The 15,937-nt window shown below is 37.8% G+C and overlaps 1 protein-coding gene across 1 annotated transcript in view; it reads left to right on the plus strand.

Annotated features, from left to right (window-relative positions):
- The window catches only part of CDH13 (cadherin 13), a 3,439,935-nt gene that overhangs the window by 2,925,030 nt on the left and 498,968 nt on the right, over positions 1 to 15,937 (plus strand). Inside the window, exon 11 of the mRNA XM_044088622.1 lies at positions 14,004 to 14,146. Coding sequence (XP_043944557.1) covers positions 14,004 to 14,146 — 143 coding nt within the window. The remainder of the gene's footprint in view (positions 1 to 14,003; positions 14,147 to 15,937) is intronic.

Raw genomic sequence — 15,937 nt, forward strand, 5'->3', positions numbered from 1 at the left:
ACACAACAGTGGTCTACTGATGTGCCCTGTGGCCTTGCCTGCATGCTCCTCTGCCATTGTGTGGGTAGCACCCACCTCCACTATGCTCTCTGCCAGGTGCTGTGTGTGTGGGTGGGCAGGTGCCCTGAGGTTGGCAAGGAGCTCCTCAACATGTGTCAGAGGGGCTGGATGGCATGACCCCTTGTCTTGTGAGCGGATTCCCTGTGACTGCAGCAGCACACCGACAGGCATTACGAAGTTGGTCTGTGCAACGCTGCCAGACCTGCTCATAACTGTGGTTATGCAGGCTGCCATTGTTTACCCTGTGGACAAGATCGTTCCTCAGGGTGGTCCGCTCCTGCTGCTCATGGGCTGTTCGGCCAAACAACACCTGGTAGTGCTGCACCAGGTGTGAGACGATGACCTCATTCTCCTCCTCTGTATAAATGGGAAGTCTCTCCCAGGACATCTTGCCTGAAAAACATAAAGATGGAAACAGGTCTGAGGACCTCATACAGCAAAGTTATCATAGTTTTTAATATACACCTCTGTCTCCCCCCCCACCATATCTGCAACAACAATCTGATCACGGAACTCAACAGGTATGTCTATAGAGTACCTACCATTAGGACATATATTGTATTGTCCAACACTTTGTGCTATGTATTTGTAGTCATGTTCCCTGTAGGGACACTATCATTGGTGGTCTGTTATGGACAATGTCACCTGCATTGCCATTGCAAGAGCCACTATGGTTCCATATATGCACGTGGTCTGTTTCCTATGTGCTTGCTGCACATCTATTGTTTTCTGTTATTGGGGATATCTGTGCATGCTGTTGGACATGATCTAGGAATGTGTGGACTATTACTACCCACATATGTTCTATAACAGTGACACAATAGCATGCTTAGGGAACAGTTGCCAGCAGAACCACCTCTCCCACCTCATCTGGCCATGTTACCAGGCCACATCACATGTGGGACCCACCCTGGGGCCTCCTCATCTACTGGTCCAGCACTATGGTGTTCACACCCTGGGAGCACACACAGACATGATCCTGTCACCTGAGGTCAGGTCTAGTGTCTGGTGCATAGGATGCTCCACAGAGACTTGGGGGATGTGCTACAGCACCTTGAGGCCCTCAGTACACACTCACATGGTCCCCATGCTCCTCCTGCACAGCCTTCAGCCCGGGCACCTTCAGGGCCATGAAGCTGATGTTGTGACTGGCCATGAATTGGGGGCCTTTTTTCCCATTGTTTCCATATGGGGGCTCATGGGGCTTCCACATTGCAGATTACACTCCTCATCCAGGGTGTTTACCCACCACATGTGTCATATACCGCCCCTGCAGGCTGTCTTCTCTATCTTCCAACCCAACCCACCTCCACAAATATACCTGCTATCCTTCCCCAAATTCCCAATCCCACCTTCACAAACAAGGGCAATATGTTCCCAACATGAGGTTCACACCTGACATAACCGTCCATTTTGCACACACTTAATGCTGTATACATATATATATATATATATATATATATATATATATATATATATGTGTGTGTGTGTGTGTGTGTGTGTGTGTATTGATATGTGTGATGTTCCCTCACACATAGCATACAGCACTGTCATGCAAAAGTAGGGAACATGTATTTATGTACATATGTGTGTGTTTGTATATATGTAGACATACATGTATGTGTGTGTGTGTGTGTGTGTGTGTGTGTGTGTGTGTGTGTGTGTATTGAGATGTGTGATGTTCCCTCACACATAGCATACAGCACTGTCATGCAAAAGTAGGGAACATGTATTTATATACATATGTGTGTGTTTGTATATCTGTAGACATACATGTGTGTGTGTATGTGTGTGTGTGTGTGTGTGTGTGTGTGTGTGTGTATATATATATATATATATATATATATATATATATATATATATATATATATATATATATATGTATATATATATATATATATATATATATATATATATATATATACAGACACACACACATATATATATATATATATATATATATATATATATATATATATATATGTATGTGTGTGTGTGTGTGTACATACATACACACCTATATATATATATATATATAAATATATATATATATATATATATATATATATATATATATATATATATATATATATATATATATATATATATATATAGTGTGCATTCAGACATCAGGTCCACACTCTATAACTCTCCTTCCTGCACAGCTGCACTGTTGTGCCTTGCTACAACACAAATAGGTGCCACATGTGGACACAGCCTAACATTAGGGGGTATGTATAGGGACAGATTGCAGGTAAGCCTATTACACACCTATGGCATTTCTGCATGCTACATTACATGTTAACATGACTGTCCTGCAAGTGGTGGGCTCTGGAACCCACATGTCCATCATAATGGCATTACTTCAACCACCAGCCATTGGCCACACTAATATACATGTCTTGCTTTACACAACACACACTTTGATGGCTTACATCTTGGCAGTCAGTGTTTATCTGCACAGTTGACAGGTATGGCCCACTGCCAACAAGGACAGACACTATTGTCCATAGCAGTTGTTCAGCTGGACGTCATTACAACAACAACTCCTGATGGCACATATAAATCATTCCACATCATCTAACCCATTATTATGGACCAAGTACTACATTTGATTACATGCATATATACTTCACATACCTGTTGTGGGAATGATGTCTCTTCTGGATAGTTTGCTGTGTGGATGGCTGGATAGATTTGTTTTTTTTGTTTTGTTTTTTTTTTTTTATGGCTTTCACTCTCTCTCTTTCTCTGTCTGTCTCTATCTCGGTCTCTCTCCATTAAAAGGATTGAGCTTCTTTGAATAGATTACATCATGGATTTTGTAGGTGATGTGCATGATCAGGTGATAATTATCGCTGTCATGGCAACCCACTACTATAAATCCCTAAATCATGTGGGCATGGTCCCTTTACCTTTCCGGTATGGAGGACATCCTTCCTGTGTGTGGGCAACAATGTTACAGACAGCAATACTCTTACAAGAGGAGTTGCAGACTCAGACCAGCTACATATTTGTTTAAGGTTCCAGACCTACAGACCGTGTGAGTAGTGTTGTTATATGCATTGTATAGCACCAGTGTTACAGGGTTTGTGTGTTCATACTAACATGAATGCAGTCTGTCTGCATAGCTCTCAACTGTGGGCCTATCCACATGATGGCCAGAGGTGTGCCTGTTATGTTTTGTCTGTCCACCACACAGGTCTTGTGTGAGATATATCACTGGCATTGTGTGTGTTGAGTGCTATCAGTACATGGCTACATCCATTTGTGTTTCTGACTTCATATTCCTGACTAAGGGTTTGTTGCAGACTATCCTGTAACACAAGCAACTTTCTCAGTGTATAACAACCCTATTTCACATATGGCCCTGTGTTCTGGCCTTTGTACTCCACCTATATACCAGGCTTTGTCTATATGAAATGCAGTAAGGGGTTATGTAGTGGCCTGTGATTATGTCATGCTACCATTCCTGCCATCATTCCAGTGCTGTTGTGGCCCCCACACATATTGAGGGGTAGGGTCCATATATATGTGGGCTTCAGCTGCACAAAATATGTGTGCCCTTCTGCAGTCTAGAGGTCAGTGTATTTAACAGAGTTATATGCCCCTGTAAGTCAGTCTATGGGGGAGGGGTATGCACCATATATAACCTATGCTGTTACAACATGTGAGGGATTGTTATGTAACTGATACATCCTCATTGTGACAACTTAATTCTTTTCCCCCTAGGGGTTGAGTATAGAATGTAATTTGAGGCTGCTGAACTATACATCTGCATTACTTACTGCTGATTGATTATTATCCTCTGGCCCAGTCTTTCTTTACTGTTGTACTACTTGAAGGCCTTGCCCTGGAAAGCAAAATATGTTATGCTTTCGGATTACTGCATAAAATGATCTACTTGAGAGTTGCATTACTCAGTATGTATTTCAAAGTCTTAACAGCTATATGACATGGCATTTACAACTGTAATAGTACACATATAAATACTTCTTATGTTTGCAATCCTGTGTGTGGTATAATATCCTTTGGCTTCTCTGTGGGTGTGTGTTTCAGGCAACAATTGTCTTTTATATGAGTGAATCATACACTGTCCATTTGAAAAGGTGGCAACTATAGGAATACTGGCTGTTCAGTATGCTGTGCACCCTCTAAATATGTATCTTCCTGTACATATCTATGTGTATGTACGTGTATTTACATATATATCTATATATGTGTGTGTATATGTATCTGCATATGTGTGTGTGCGTGTGTGTGTATATGTATCTTTGGAATGTTTATTGCTTCCACATTGTACATTCCCTATGGTAGCCAGACTGTAGTGCATAATATGTTATTGATACCATCCTGACATCATACAGGTGTGGGATGGATTTCTGTTAACGTCTTGTGGCCATGTTGTGTAGGGTCTTGGGTATAGGACTTGCAACAGTTGGCACTGTGTTGCAGGGCAGATCTGTTTGGCTGTGAGGGAGGGGATGATATCAATACATACTAGAGGTATTTAGCTTGGGCCCCTTCACCCCCATTAATGGTGCCTTTGGTTATATATGTATTTATGTTCTCTTTTATGTCTATATATATATATATATATATATATATATATATATATATATATGGATCTAGGACTATTCACTGAAAGCACATTTCACTGAAACACATTTGACTGTGCACAATTCACTGAAAGCTCAATTCACTGAAAACACAATTCACTGAAACACATTTCACTGAAAGTTATATATGGCCTTTTCCCCACTGTTGTGCGACCCTGGAGTTAGTATATATATAGTAAGGGGGGTGTGGGGGGCACCACCCCCCACATCGAGGGTGTGGGGGGTGTAGCCCCTCACCTATTTTAAATATTTTGAACTATATACATGGATACTTGTATTTCCAATAAACTACTCTCTTTGGAACTTAATATATATCCAAAATATGTGGGGGGCTATGCTATGTTAGGGTTTCTAATACTCAGCATCTAAATTGCTTAACCTGTGTATGCACTGCTTACCCCTACACAAACAAGCTTAAACCCGCTTACTGCTGCTTAAAAGTTCTTATTCCCACTTACCCCTGCAATAATTTCTTTAAAAGAAATGAAAAAGGGTTGATAGGAAAGTGGTGAAAAATAGGCACAAAGAGGGAAAGACAGTAGGACAAATAGCTGGGGATGTGCAGGATGGGTGAAGGGAAGGTCCATAGCTGCCCATTTCTTCTACAGCAAAAGCTGTGCATATACACTGATTTGGAGGCAGATTTGGACACTCATACCCCTGAGAAAGAGGGGTGAGGACAACAATAATATGGTGTAAAGCCAGTTAGACCACATTATATGTGTCCAGTGGACACATGTGCAAAATGGACAGCTATGTATGGGACGGGATTTTTTTTTTTTTTGGGAACAGATTGCCCTTTTTTTTTTTTTTTTTTTTTGAGAGTGGGATATTAGGGAGGGATAGTATATGTATATTTGGGGAGGTAGATTGGGTAGGATAACAGATAAGACAGCATACAGGGGTGGTATATGACACGTAGGGGATAAACACCTTGGATGGGAAGGGGTGTTTGGAAGTCAGAAGCCCATGATCCCCCTAGTGTAAACAGTGGGACTGAGGTCCCCCATGCATGGCCATTCACCACTCTACCTTCATGGCCCCAAAGGTGGCTGTGTTAGGGGCTGAGTATGAGGGGCAGGCTGACCCTCTAGTTGTGCCACACGGCCCTCAAACTGGCGTAGCAGATCTCCAAACTCCCTGCGGAACTTCCTATACACCAGACCCTGGACCTGACAACAGGTGACAGTATCCTGTCCATGCCCACTCCCATCACCCTAAGGTGGTGCAGGACCAGCAGACAAGGAGGTCCTGGGGTGGGCCCCAGATGTGCTGGTGCCCGGTTCCACGGCCAGATGAGGTGGGAGTGGTGGGTCCCCTGGGACCGGCCTTCCCAAACGTGCTCTGATGTTTCAATTTTACAACATATGTGGATTAGTAATAGTCAACACATTCCAGGATTAAGTGTAACAGCATGCATAGACCAGGTATGGAATAGTTGCATAGCAAACATAATACATGCATATATGGAACCACAGTGGCCATTAAACCGCATGCAGATACATTGATGGCAGTATGCCACCAATGTGGGGGTATTTCAACATGGCACATGCATAGAACAAATTTCATTATTTATCAAACAATAGGACATATGTCCCAACAGTAGATTTAATAGTGCACATACTGACTGAGTTGTGTATTTAGTTTATTTTTGCAGATATGGTGGGGGGGAGATGTCAGTTAACAACTTGTATATCACTGTAGTTCTCATTACGTTCTTAGTCTATGCTGTGTTCTGTACCTTACAGGTATTATTACACTACCCTATGGCCTTAGTTTGGACAGTGGTATGGATATAGACAACTATATACATGACCTGCGTTTTACCTGCAGTATACACCTCTTACCTCGTATACCTGTGGAGGTATTGTTTGTTAACACTACCTGACTGTTTCTATGCATATTCCCAGAGTCCAGGTTGGTGTTATGCACATAACCTTTCCATCTCTTATTGCACACATTCTGGGCATGTCTTGACAAAATGCAGGTGAAACTGGGACATATTTTGACTATTGCCCTCATAAACCTTTGCTGAGTTGTACAATGACAGGTTTATTTTCATAGACATTTTCCAAATATTTACAGGCCTGACAGTTATATGACATTAAATGCTGCCTACATGTCAGAGATTAGCACGCTGATATGCCTGGGGGACAGGGTAACAGTCAGCAGATATGGGCCAATTCTCTGGACATTTCAGGCAGATCTGTACGGTCGAGGGATATGATTCTGCATACAGATTACTACCACTCCCAGGATTCGAAACATGGCTGTGTGTGCTAAAATAACTCAGTGTACATCTCAGTTGGGTATGCTATATAGATATTTGCTGTGTATCTTTTCTCTGAATTCTTTCTATAAGTCTCCCGTGGTTTTACAATCTGATCTTGTAATTCCAACGCTCTTATACAGGGTTTCCTAGACAGTTTTATTATGTAGCACTGTGTGGATGGCCGTGATGAGTAATACTTTATTAGTCAGAGATTCCGCAGCAATAACACTGCCATACAATACCAGACTAAACAGTACCAGTCCAAGATTTCAATCTTTTATTTCTAGGCACAGTTTTGGTATCTGAGAGACCTGTGGGGGGAATGTTTGTTAACACTACCTGAATGTTGTCACACATATTACCAGATTTCACATTATTATTATGCACATACATCTCACTCTGCACACACTCTGGTCATAGCTTCACAACATGGGGGTGGAGTTGGGGCATACTTTGCTTTTTCCTCTTATAACACTTTGGTGAGTTGCTAGACTGACAGGTTTGTTCTTATGGATATATTTCTGACAGTTATGATGTGTGACAATCAGTTGTATGTCATTATTTGCTGCCTGAACTTCTGTGATCATCCCACTGATTTGCCAGGGAGACAGGGTGACAGGCAGGGGACTTACACCAATTATCTGGACTTTCTGACAATATCTATACAGTTGTGTGGTATGACTCTGTATATAGCTTACTACCACTCCCAGGATTTGAACCATGGCTTTGTGTGCTAAAAATACAACACTTTGTATCTCAGTTGAGTGTGCTATTTGGATTATGTTGTCTGTCTTTTCACTTTTTTCTAAGTCTCTCTCACTTATACAATATGACCTCTTGTAATTACAACAGGTGTATACAGACATTCCTACACATTTTTTTATGTAGCACAGTGTAGGTAACAGTGCTTAATACAACAGTACTATTAAGAGATTGTAACACTACATTACCATATGATACCAGAGTAAACACAAGCAGTCCAGCAGTTAGACCTTTATTGCCAGGCCGTTAAGCTTTTATTTACATACAATCTATATGAGACTTTTCCTGCCATATTGTCTGGTTTATTCAGTAAATGCCATACACAATACAGATTTTATACTGGCAATTAACTTTCTACTACTGTTAGATTTATTTCTTATGTCAGTACATGCAAGAGTATTACTAACCTGCATTGTGACGCAGCCTTTGCAATCTAAAGGCATGCACAGCCCGCTCATCTGCCGCTGTCAAAGACATAAGAGGAATATTTAGCCATACCTATCCATAATATACATGAGCTGGAAAATATTTAACAGGTAATAGACTGATACTTACACACGACTCGGACATAACCCGTCCATCTAGCCTCTTTGATCCACTGATCCAAGAGCTCCATCTTTTTCCGCTTCAGGTTGGCAAAGTGATGCCTGACCTGCTCACCAGTTCGAGGTATCCCAGTGGCACTGGTGAGGTCACGGGCGAGACAGTCCCAGGCTTCCGCTTTATATTGGGAACTCTGGTACTGGACCTGCAGCAGTCTCTGGTCATGGTCTTTACCAAGGAGTCATGCCATGACTTTGGACTCCTGGATGGCCCAGCACTGTGCCCAGAAGTGCATTCCTTCTCCCACACTGGCCATAGTGCCTACAGGAGGAAGCTGCAACCAGTTATGAGATGTATTCCCACTTGTGGGGTTTAAATAGGGCCAATTTCCCACACTTTGCCATGATTGGACGGTTTTGACAATGGAAGAGGAAGGCATGTTGCCGAAACTGGTCTGAACTAAGGTGAAATAAACTGATTATTTGCTTGAGTCCCTGGTGCTGGCCTTTCTTTTTGTATGCTATTGGGTTGTTGCTAGGGTAATGTGATTTGTTTTTATATACATTTTCTGATGGATTTGATGTCTGACACTCATATGTTTGCCATTATTTCACATGAGATCATCCCAGTGATTTGGCAGGGTAAATGATGGACATGCCAGACGTATGTGCCACATATCTGGACATTCTGCATTGATCGATGCTGTTGGGGGTATGCAACCCCCTATGAGCGGTCTCGCTCATTGTAATTGCCGCACAGAAGTTCTTGGCTGTGGGGTCATGTATATTTTGAGAGCTGTGCTCTCAGATCCACCCCCTGAACTTGTCCACACTTCATATCTGTTTAGGAGCTGAGGCAGCGCACCTTCATTACTATGCATGGCGCGCTGCCGTGCTGCTCCTAAACAGTCGCTTCCATGCAGGAATAAGCTATTCCTGCATGTAACCTTACTGAATCCCGGAGGTTATCTCAAATAAGACTTGACATTGAAATAAACATTTGACTTTTTGTCTGGTCATATCTTTGTACTGTCTTATAAAATATAAATGTAGAATAATTTATATAAATATTATGATATATATATATATATATATATATATATATATATATATATATATATTATAAACATGTTATGACTTAAGGTAAATTTATCTAAGGAAATAATCCTAATAAAATGTACAAAGCAGGGATAACCACTATCCCATTCATAGAACCAACAGCTAATTACATTAATAATTGTAATATTAGGGGTTTTGAAACTGGCAGGGATTTGGAAATTAGTCATTCATTGCTTGCAGATGATTTACTCTTTTATATTTCTATCATTAGTGTTTCTCTCATTTGTATTAATGTATTGCTGGTCTACAATGGCCTGTATATCTTAATTATTAATAGAAATAACGCAAATGATTTATTTGCTACTGGGATTTACTGTAGGAACCATTGTAATCTGAAATGTCAGCGACTAAAAATAAGCTGCATTATTAGAAATTTACTTTCTATCAATAAAGTTATTTTCACTTTATATATATATATATATATATATATATATATATATATGGTTTACCTTTACATGTGCATAATGCACATGTGTGAAATACAAAAGTCCGAAATGACTTTTTCAAGTTTTTGGAAGGCCAAAAACAAAATGCATCGAATGTGCAATGAGCGAATGCACAGTAATGTTCGCTCATTGCAGATTCTGCATTTTTGGTGCGAGGTGCACTATAGTGGTTATCGGGAAGTGGACCCTTTCCCCACTATAGTGTGACCTCGGAGTTAAAATAATAAAGTAGAGGAGGGAGTGTGGGGGTGCAGGAGGGCACAGCCCCCCTGCATTATGCTTTGTCTGTGAATTGAAGTTCGAAAATCAGCGAATCTGGTTTTCGATTTGCTGATTTTTGAACTTCGGTGCAGATCGAACTGATGATTTCTTCATTCCGGTTTGCACAAAGGGCTGTTCGGTAGGTTGATTTTCAACCTTTCAAAGGTAAACCATATATATATATATATATATATATATATATATATATATATATATATATATGGGTCTACTTTGTTTCATTGAATCTCATTTCACTGAATTTCATTTCAACCTGCATTTCAGCATGGCACAATAAGAGCATCCCATATTTGAATGTAACAGTCTATAAAGACAGAGGAAAGTTGTATACAAAAATTAATAAAAAGAATATGCAGAATAATTCATATCTGCATTTTTCCAGCATGCATCCTAGGAACATGAAAGAAAATATTGTAAAGGGTCAGCTAATAAGGGCACATCAACTAACAACTAATAATGTGGATTTTTCTACATAAAGTTTAAATATGTGTCACAAATTTGTAGCTAGAGGTTATTCAAATGAATTAGTGAAGAGGAAATTTGATGAGATAAAAGAAGTTAGGAAACATTCTAGTGTTCCTTCTAAAATAAAACTATTACTAGAGATTATAGGACTGCTATGCAGATTTCTACCAGTGTTGATTCAGAAGCCATCAAATAGATTATTAAAACTAATTGGAGAATATTGAAAAGTAATGAAGACGTTTATAAAGTATTGGGAGAAAGTCCAAGTTTTGTTTACAAAAAAGGAAAAGCTTCAAGAACTATTTTCAGAGTCCACTTAATGTAAGATCATCAAATATAGGTGGAAGTATGAAAAAATGTTTTGCATGCAATTTTTGTGACTTAATTTATTAAGGAATTAGTAAGATCACAGTTAATAACTTTAAAATCAATATCAATAAAACATGAACATGCAAGTCAAAATATGTTGTGTATTTATTTGTAAGTCTTGTGGGGCATTCTATATAGGACGTGCATGCAGGGAATTATATAAGAGGATGTACGAGCACTAAAGAGCTGTGGAGACTGGCAATGACACTAATGCTTTAGGCAAACATTATGAAATGGGTGAATGCAAGGTGGATTTCAAATTTGTTGTATTGGGAGCCATCACTGGTTATGAAACAATGTTTAATGCAGAAGACAAACTTGGATGGCTGGAATATTCATGACAGGTCAGACTGAATGCATGCTATCCTCCAAGGGTGAACAGTAGAGAAGATTTTGTAACATATTTGAAAAGGAAGGGGTTAAAACCTAAAACTTCAAGTCATGTGATTTAGTGTTTAAGTATTTAAATGAAATGATAGTCTTTTGAATTCAGTCTGATGAAGTCTTATTGTTAGAAGACGAAAGCGCTTACTGGATTTCTACTGGATCGTCTTTTTTAATTAAAGTGAAGTTTGGTTTATTCACCGAGTTTTATTTTATTAATTTCAGTTAATTCGGTTTACATTATTTTTTTTGTTATACTCTAATGTATGTTTTAGCTGCAACAGTATTGTTTTACTTTGATCGTTTGAAATGTATATACTTTATCTACCTTATTGTTTCATGGCTAAAATATTGTACCGGTATTTCAGTTTAACCAAAATACAAACAAAACTAATGAATAAGCAACGAAATACACAGTAGACATTTTAAAAGGAGTGTAGGATTAGATCTCCAGATATTTCCAGATACACGAGGATGTGAAAAGCCACCTGGTCAGTTCAACTACATAAATAACAGAAAAGAATATGGCTAATAATCCAAAATGTTAGTAATTACAGTAATAGTAAAATCTGTTAAATACTACACATAAAGTGATGAAGGAATGTTATGGACAGCAAATCATTTTCCAAGTATAATATTTGACAAAGCTTATGCAAAACAAAGGCATCCGTTAAATACCAACTCAACTGTGTGGCTAAAAAGAGTTAATAATCTTAGAAACTTTTCTCAAAAAAAAAAGAAAAAATAATGCTGCTGTCCTTTAACAATAGCAAGGAACTAGAAGTAGAAGTATAATATTTTCTCCCTATATCCCCACGCTACAGCATTTATAAGTATTTTAGTTTTGAGCTCATAAAATTTGCCGAGCTAAGAAGAAACGTCCTTTTACCTCTGTGATTTTCATGTATTGAAATGCCTTACTTTGTCAAAACACATGAACTACCAAAACTAGGTAGCTTTCCAGTTAAAACAGAATCTGACACTCAGCAAAGAATCCATTCAGCAAACATGAATTAAAATATCTAATAGCAACATTAAGTGAGTTTAGTTGTACTTTTTCCTTGTAAAAAAAAAATCAATTGTATTCACTTTATTCTGCTTATCCGTCTTGTAGAATACTCTCACAGCTGCTATACGTAGTAATGAGTAATAGTCCATATCATTCAACTTGAAGGCAAAATGCAATGGATATTTTGATAGACTTTAGTACCTGAGTGACAGCTGCAATTTTCAGTATCATATCTATTCTAATACTGGCATACTACTTTTTTATATCTAATAACCCATTGATATTCTTTGAATACTAAAAAAGAGTGGTAGATTTATTTAGATAAATACAATGCATACTACTGTGTACCTATAGGTGATCAAGAAATAACTAATATAGTCATTTTCCCCAAATGCTATTTATAAATTTAGTCCAAGAAACTAAAGTTTATCAGCCACTTTGATATAATTTAAAAGGTATTAAACTATAAGACTTGGATGACATGTTGAGGAGTCATGAATGACTGTTCTGTTTAAGAAACCTTCTTGACTGAAAGACATTTTACATAGACATTTGAGTTCCATTTTTAATGTATGAAAATGATATTGCTAAAAAATCTTTGTCTAAAAGCATAGAAATAAATGAAACATTAAACATCAGAATATGGAGTCTAAAGAATATACAGGTTATTCTATGAAATGTAATGCTGTTGAGTCTAATATTAGAGAGAATGGCAGAAAAAAACAACAGAAGTGTGATTGCTAAGTGTGATGACTTGGTAATAAATTCAACATCTGTAGTACACTTACAGTATGTAAGGAATTTCAGAAGCAGCATGACAACTACCGTTGACACAATTTAGACTATATCTTCTGTCAGTTATAGTCAATAAACTCAAACATTAATGATCCTGATGGAATAGTAAGTGAATTGTGGCAAAATTTCAGGGATGTGTGTAACTGTCAGTCAGTCAGGATAACCTTCCATGCAATTATACATACATACATATGTTTATGTTACATCTCCGGAAGGGATGAATGCAGTTAGAATCTCAACTTCATTTGTGAGGAAGACTGTGAAAAAAAAAAAAGAATGTTGCACCATTATCTCATGCACAGAAACAATTTTTAATTGTTTCAATTTTTAAACACCAAGGCTAAGCAGATCACTTACAGTCTTACAAATAAGTACCTGCATTTTTGAGTTCCCTAGGGGTCATATACTCATTTTAATTGGCATACCAAAAGTCATAGTAACTTAGAAAGTTTCAGGGCAGGATTTAATTGGCTTATCTGTATTCATCTTTCGGATGGTGGTTTTAATTCTTTCTGGATTAAAGAATAAGATGCCTGTTATTGCATTACATGAAAATTAGAAAACAGAATAATGTTAGACTATTTGTTACAAATTTTTATTCAACACTTATGGTGGTTGTGAAGAATTTGTTATATTTTCCATAAATCATGACAGGAAAATTTAATTTATAGAGTTTACTGATAAGTTAAGCAAAACTGTAAAACCCATTTCATATTTGTAGAGTCCCATGTTCATTAATATATGTTTTGGTGTTGTATAAAGCAAAGTAATGCTAAATGCAGTTCATTGTGTTGCAATGCTAGATGTAGCTCAGGTGTTAAAATTAAACCATTTATATCTGTATAAAAAGTAGTAGTTAAATAATTGCTTTATATTTTTCAGGTATTCAGTACATCATGACCCAGCACACTGGTTAAATATTAACCCCAAAAATGGCATTATCAATACCACAGCTATGTTGGATCGAGAGTCACCATTTGTTAAGGACAACACTTACACAGCATCCTTTCTAGCAATAGACAGTGGTAAGTCTTGAACACTTGGGCAACTTGAAATGGCCTGTCTGCAACGTATTAATTCTGTATACCTTTGTTAGAAAGTGCTAAACATGCTGATGTGTCTGTGAAGCAAAAATATTTAGAAATGGAAAAGAAATTATTCATTGAATTTTGAAAGTTTAAGACACATTACTGATTGCCATTGTTTGAGCTAACAAATAGATATTATGCAATTAATTTATATGCTTTTTGGTTACCATTGTTTCGGTAACCAAAAATTAAAATGACATCTGGAAGTGAAAGTAATTATTTTCCTGCCTGATAATACATATTTTTTCATAGTAGGCAATAACATTTAAAAGTATACAACATCGTCAAGGGGTCACACTGAGCAGAAAAGCTAGAGGTGAAGGAAAGGTCATTGTATCAGGTGATAGTAACAAACTACTTCCTGGATGTCTGAAAGAGTTTTTTTACAGAGAAAATTTAAGCTGTAAAAGATGAGGTGATTTTCTTCTCTGACTTCTATCTGCCATTATGCTGATAATAATTTGCTATTACCTTCGGTGTCCCTATCTAAGACATGAACTTTAAGACTGTGGCTGTGGAAAATGTGATTATATGGCACACTTTTTGTTCAGGGTTTAGAAGCGTCAAATGCTAATTACAAGAGAAATATTTATTAGGTGCTAAATTAAGCCCTGCTCTCAGCCAGTTGTTCAATTCCTGTAATTTCCATGTATAACACTATTCTGCTGATTGTGTATGGTGGTGAACTTTGACACAGAATGTTCCATGTCCTGTATGTCATATAATAAAAAGAGGATTCAAAAGGATCTTTCTAACAAGAAAAAGGATTAAAATAATTTAGACCATATGTATGGATGAAGTAATATGTAAAACAGACTTACAACATGGTCAGTCTTCTGCCACATGAGTAAACTGAAACTCATATTTGTGCACAATTCACATGCAGCCATTGTAGTATGATTTGTAATGTGTCCATGTTATTACTGTACATCTGCTTTAAACATGCAGCCATTGTAGTAATATATGCAATGTGTCCATGTTATCACTGTACATCTGTTATAAACATGCAGCCATTGTAGTACGATATGCAATGTGTCCATGTTATCACTGTACATCTGTTTTAAACATGCAGCCATTGTAGTAAGATATACAATGTGTACATATTATCACTGTACATCTGCTTTAAACATGCAGCCTTTGTAGTATGATAAGCAATGTGTCCATGTTATCACTGTACATCTGCTTTAAACATGCAGCCATTGTAGTATAATATGCAGTGTGTCCATGTTATCACTGTACATCTGCTTTAAACTTGCAGCCATTGTAGTATGATATATGTGTCCATTCTATGACTTTATATCTGCTTTAAACATGCAGCCATTGTAGTACAATATGTAATGTGCCCGTGTTATCACTGTATATCTGCTTTAAACATGCAGCTATTGTAGTACACTATGTAATGTGTCCATGTTATGACTGTACATCTGCTTTAAACATGCAGCCATTGTAGTACAATATGCAATGTGTCCATGTTATCACTGTGCATCTGCTTTAAACATGCAACCGTTGTAGTACAATATGCAATGTGTCCATGTTATCACTGTACATCTGCTTTAAACATGCAGCCATTGTAGTACGATATGCAATGTGTCCATGTTATCACTGTACATCTGCTTTAAACATGCAGCCATTGTAGTATGATATGCAATGGGTCCATGTTATGACTGTACATCTGCTTTAAAGCAACTATTATGAAAACAGTTGGCCAAAAAATTAACAGAGCATATT

Source organism: Protopterus annectens, chromosome 11.part0, assembly GCF_019279795.1.
Source record: "Protopterus annectens isolate FY-2018-M chromosome 11.part0, PAN1.0, whole genome shotgun sequence".
In the NCBI taxonomy this organism is placed as follows: domain Eukaryota; kingdom Metazoa; phylum Chordata; order Ceratodontiformes; family Protopteridae; genus Protopterus; species Protopterus annectens.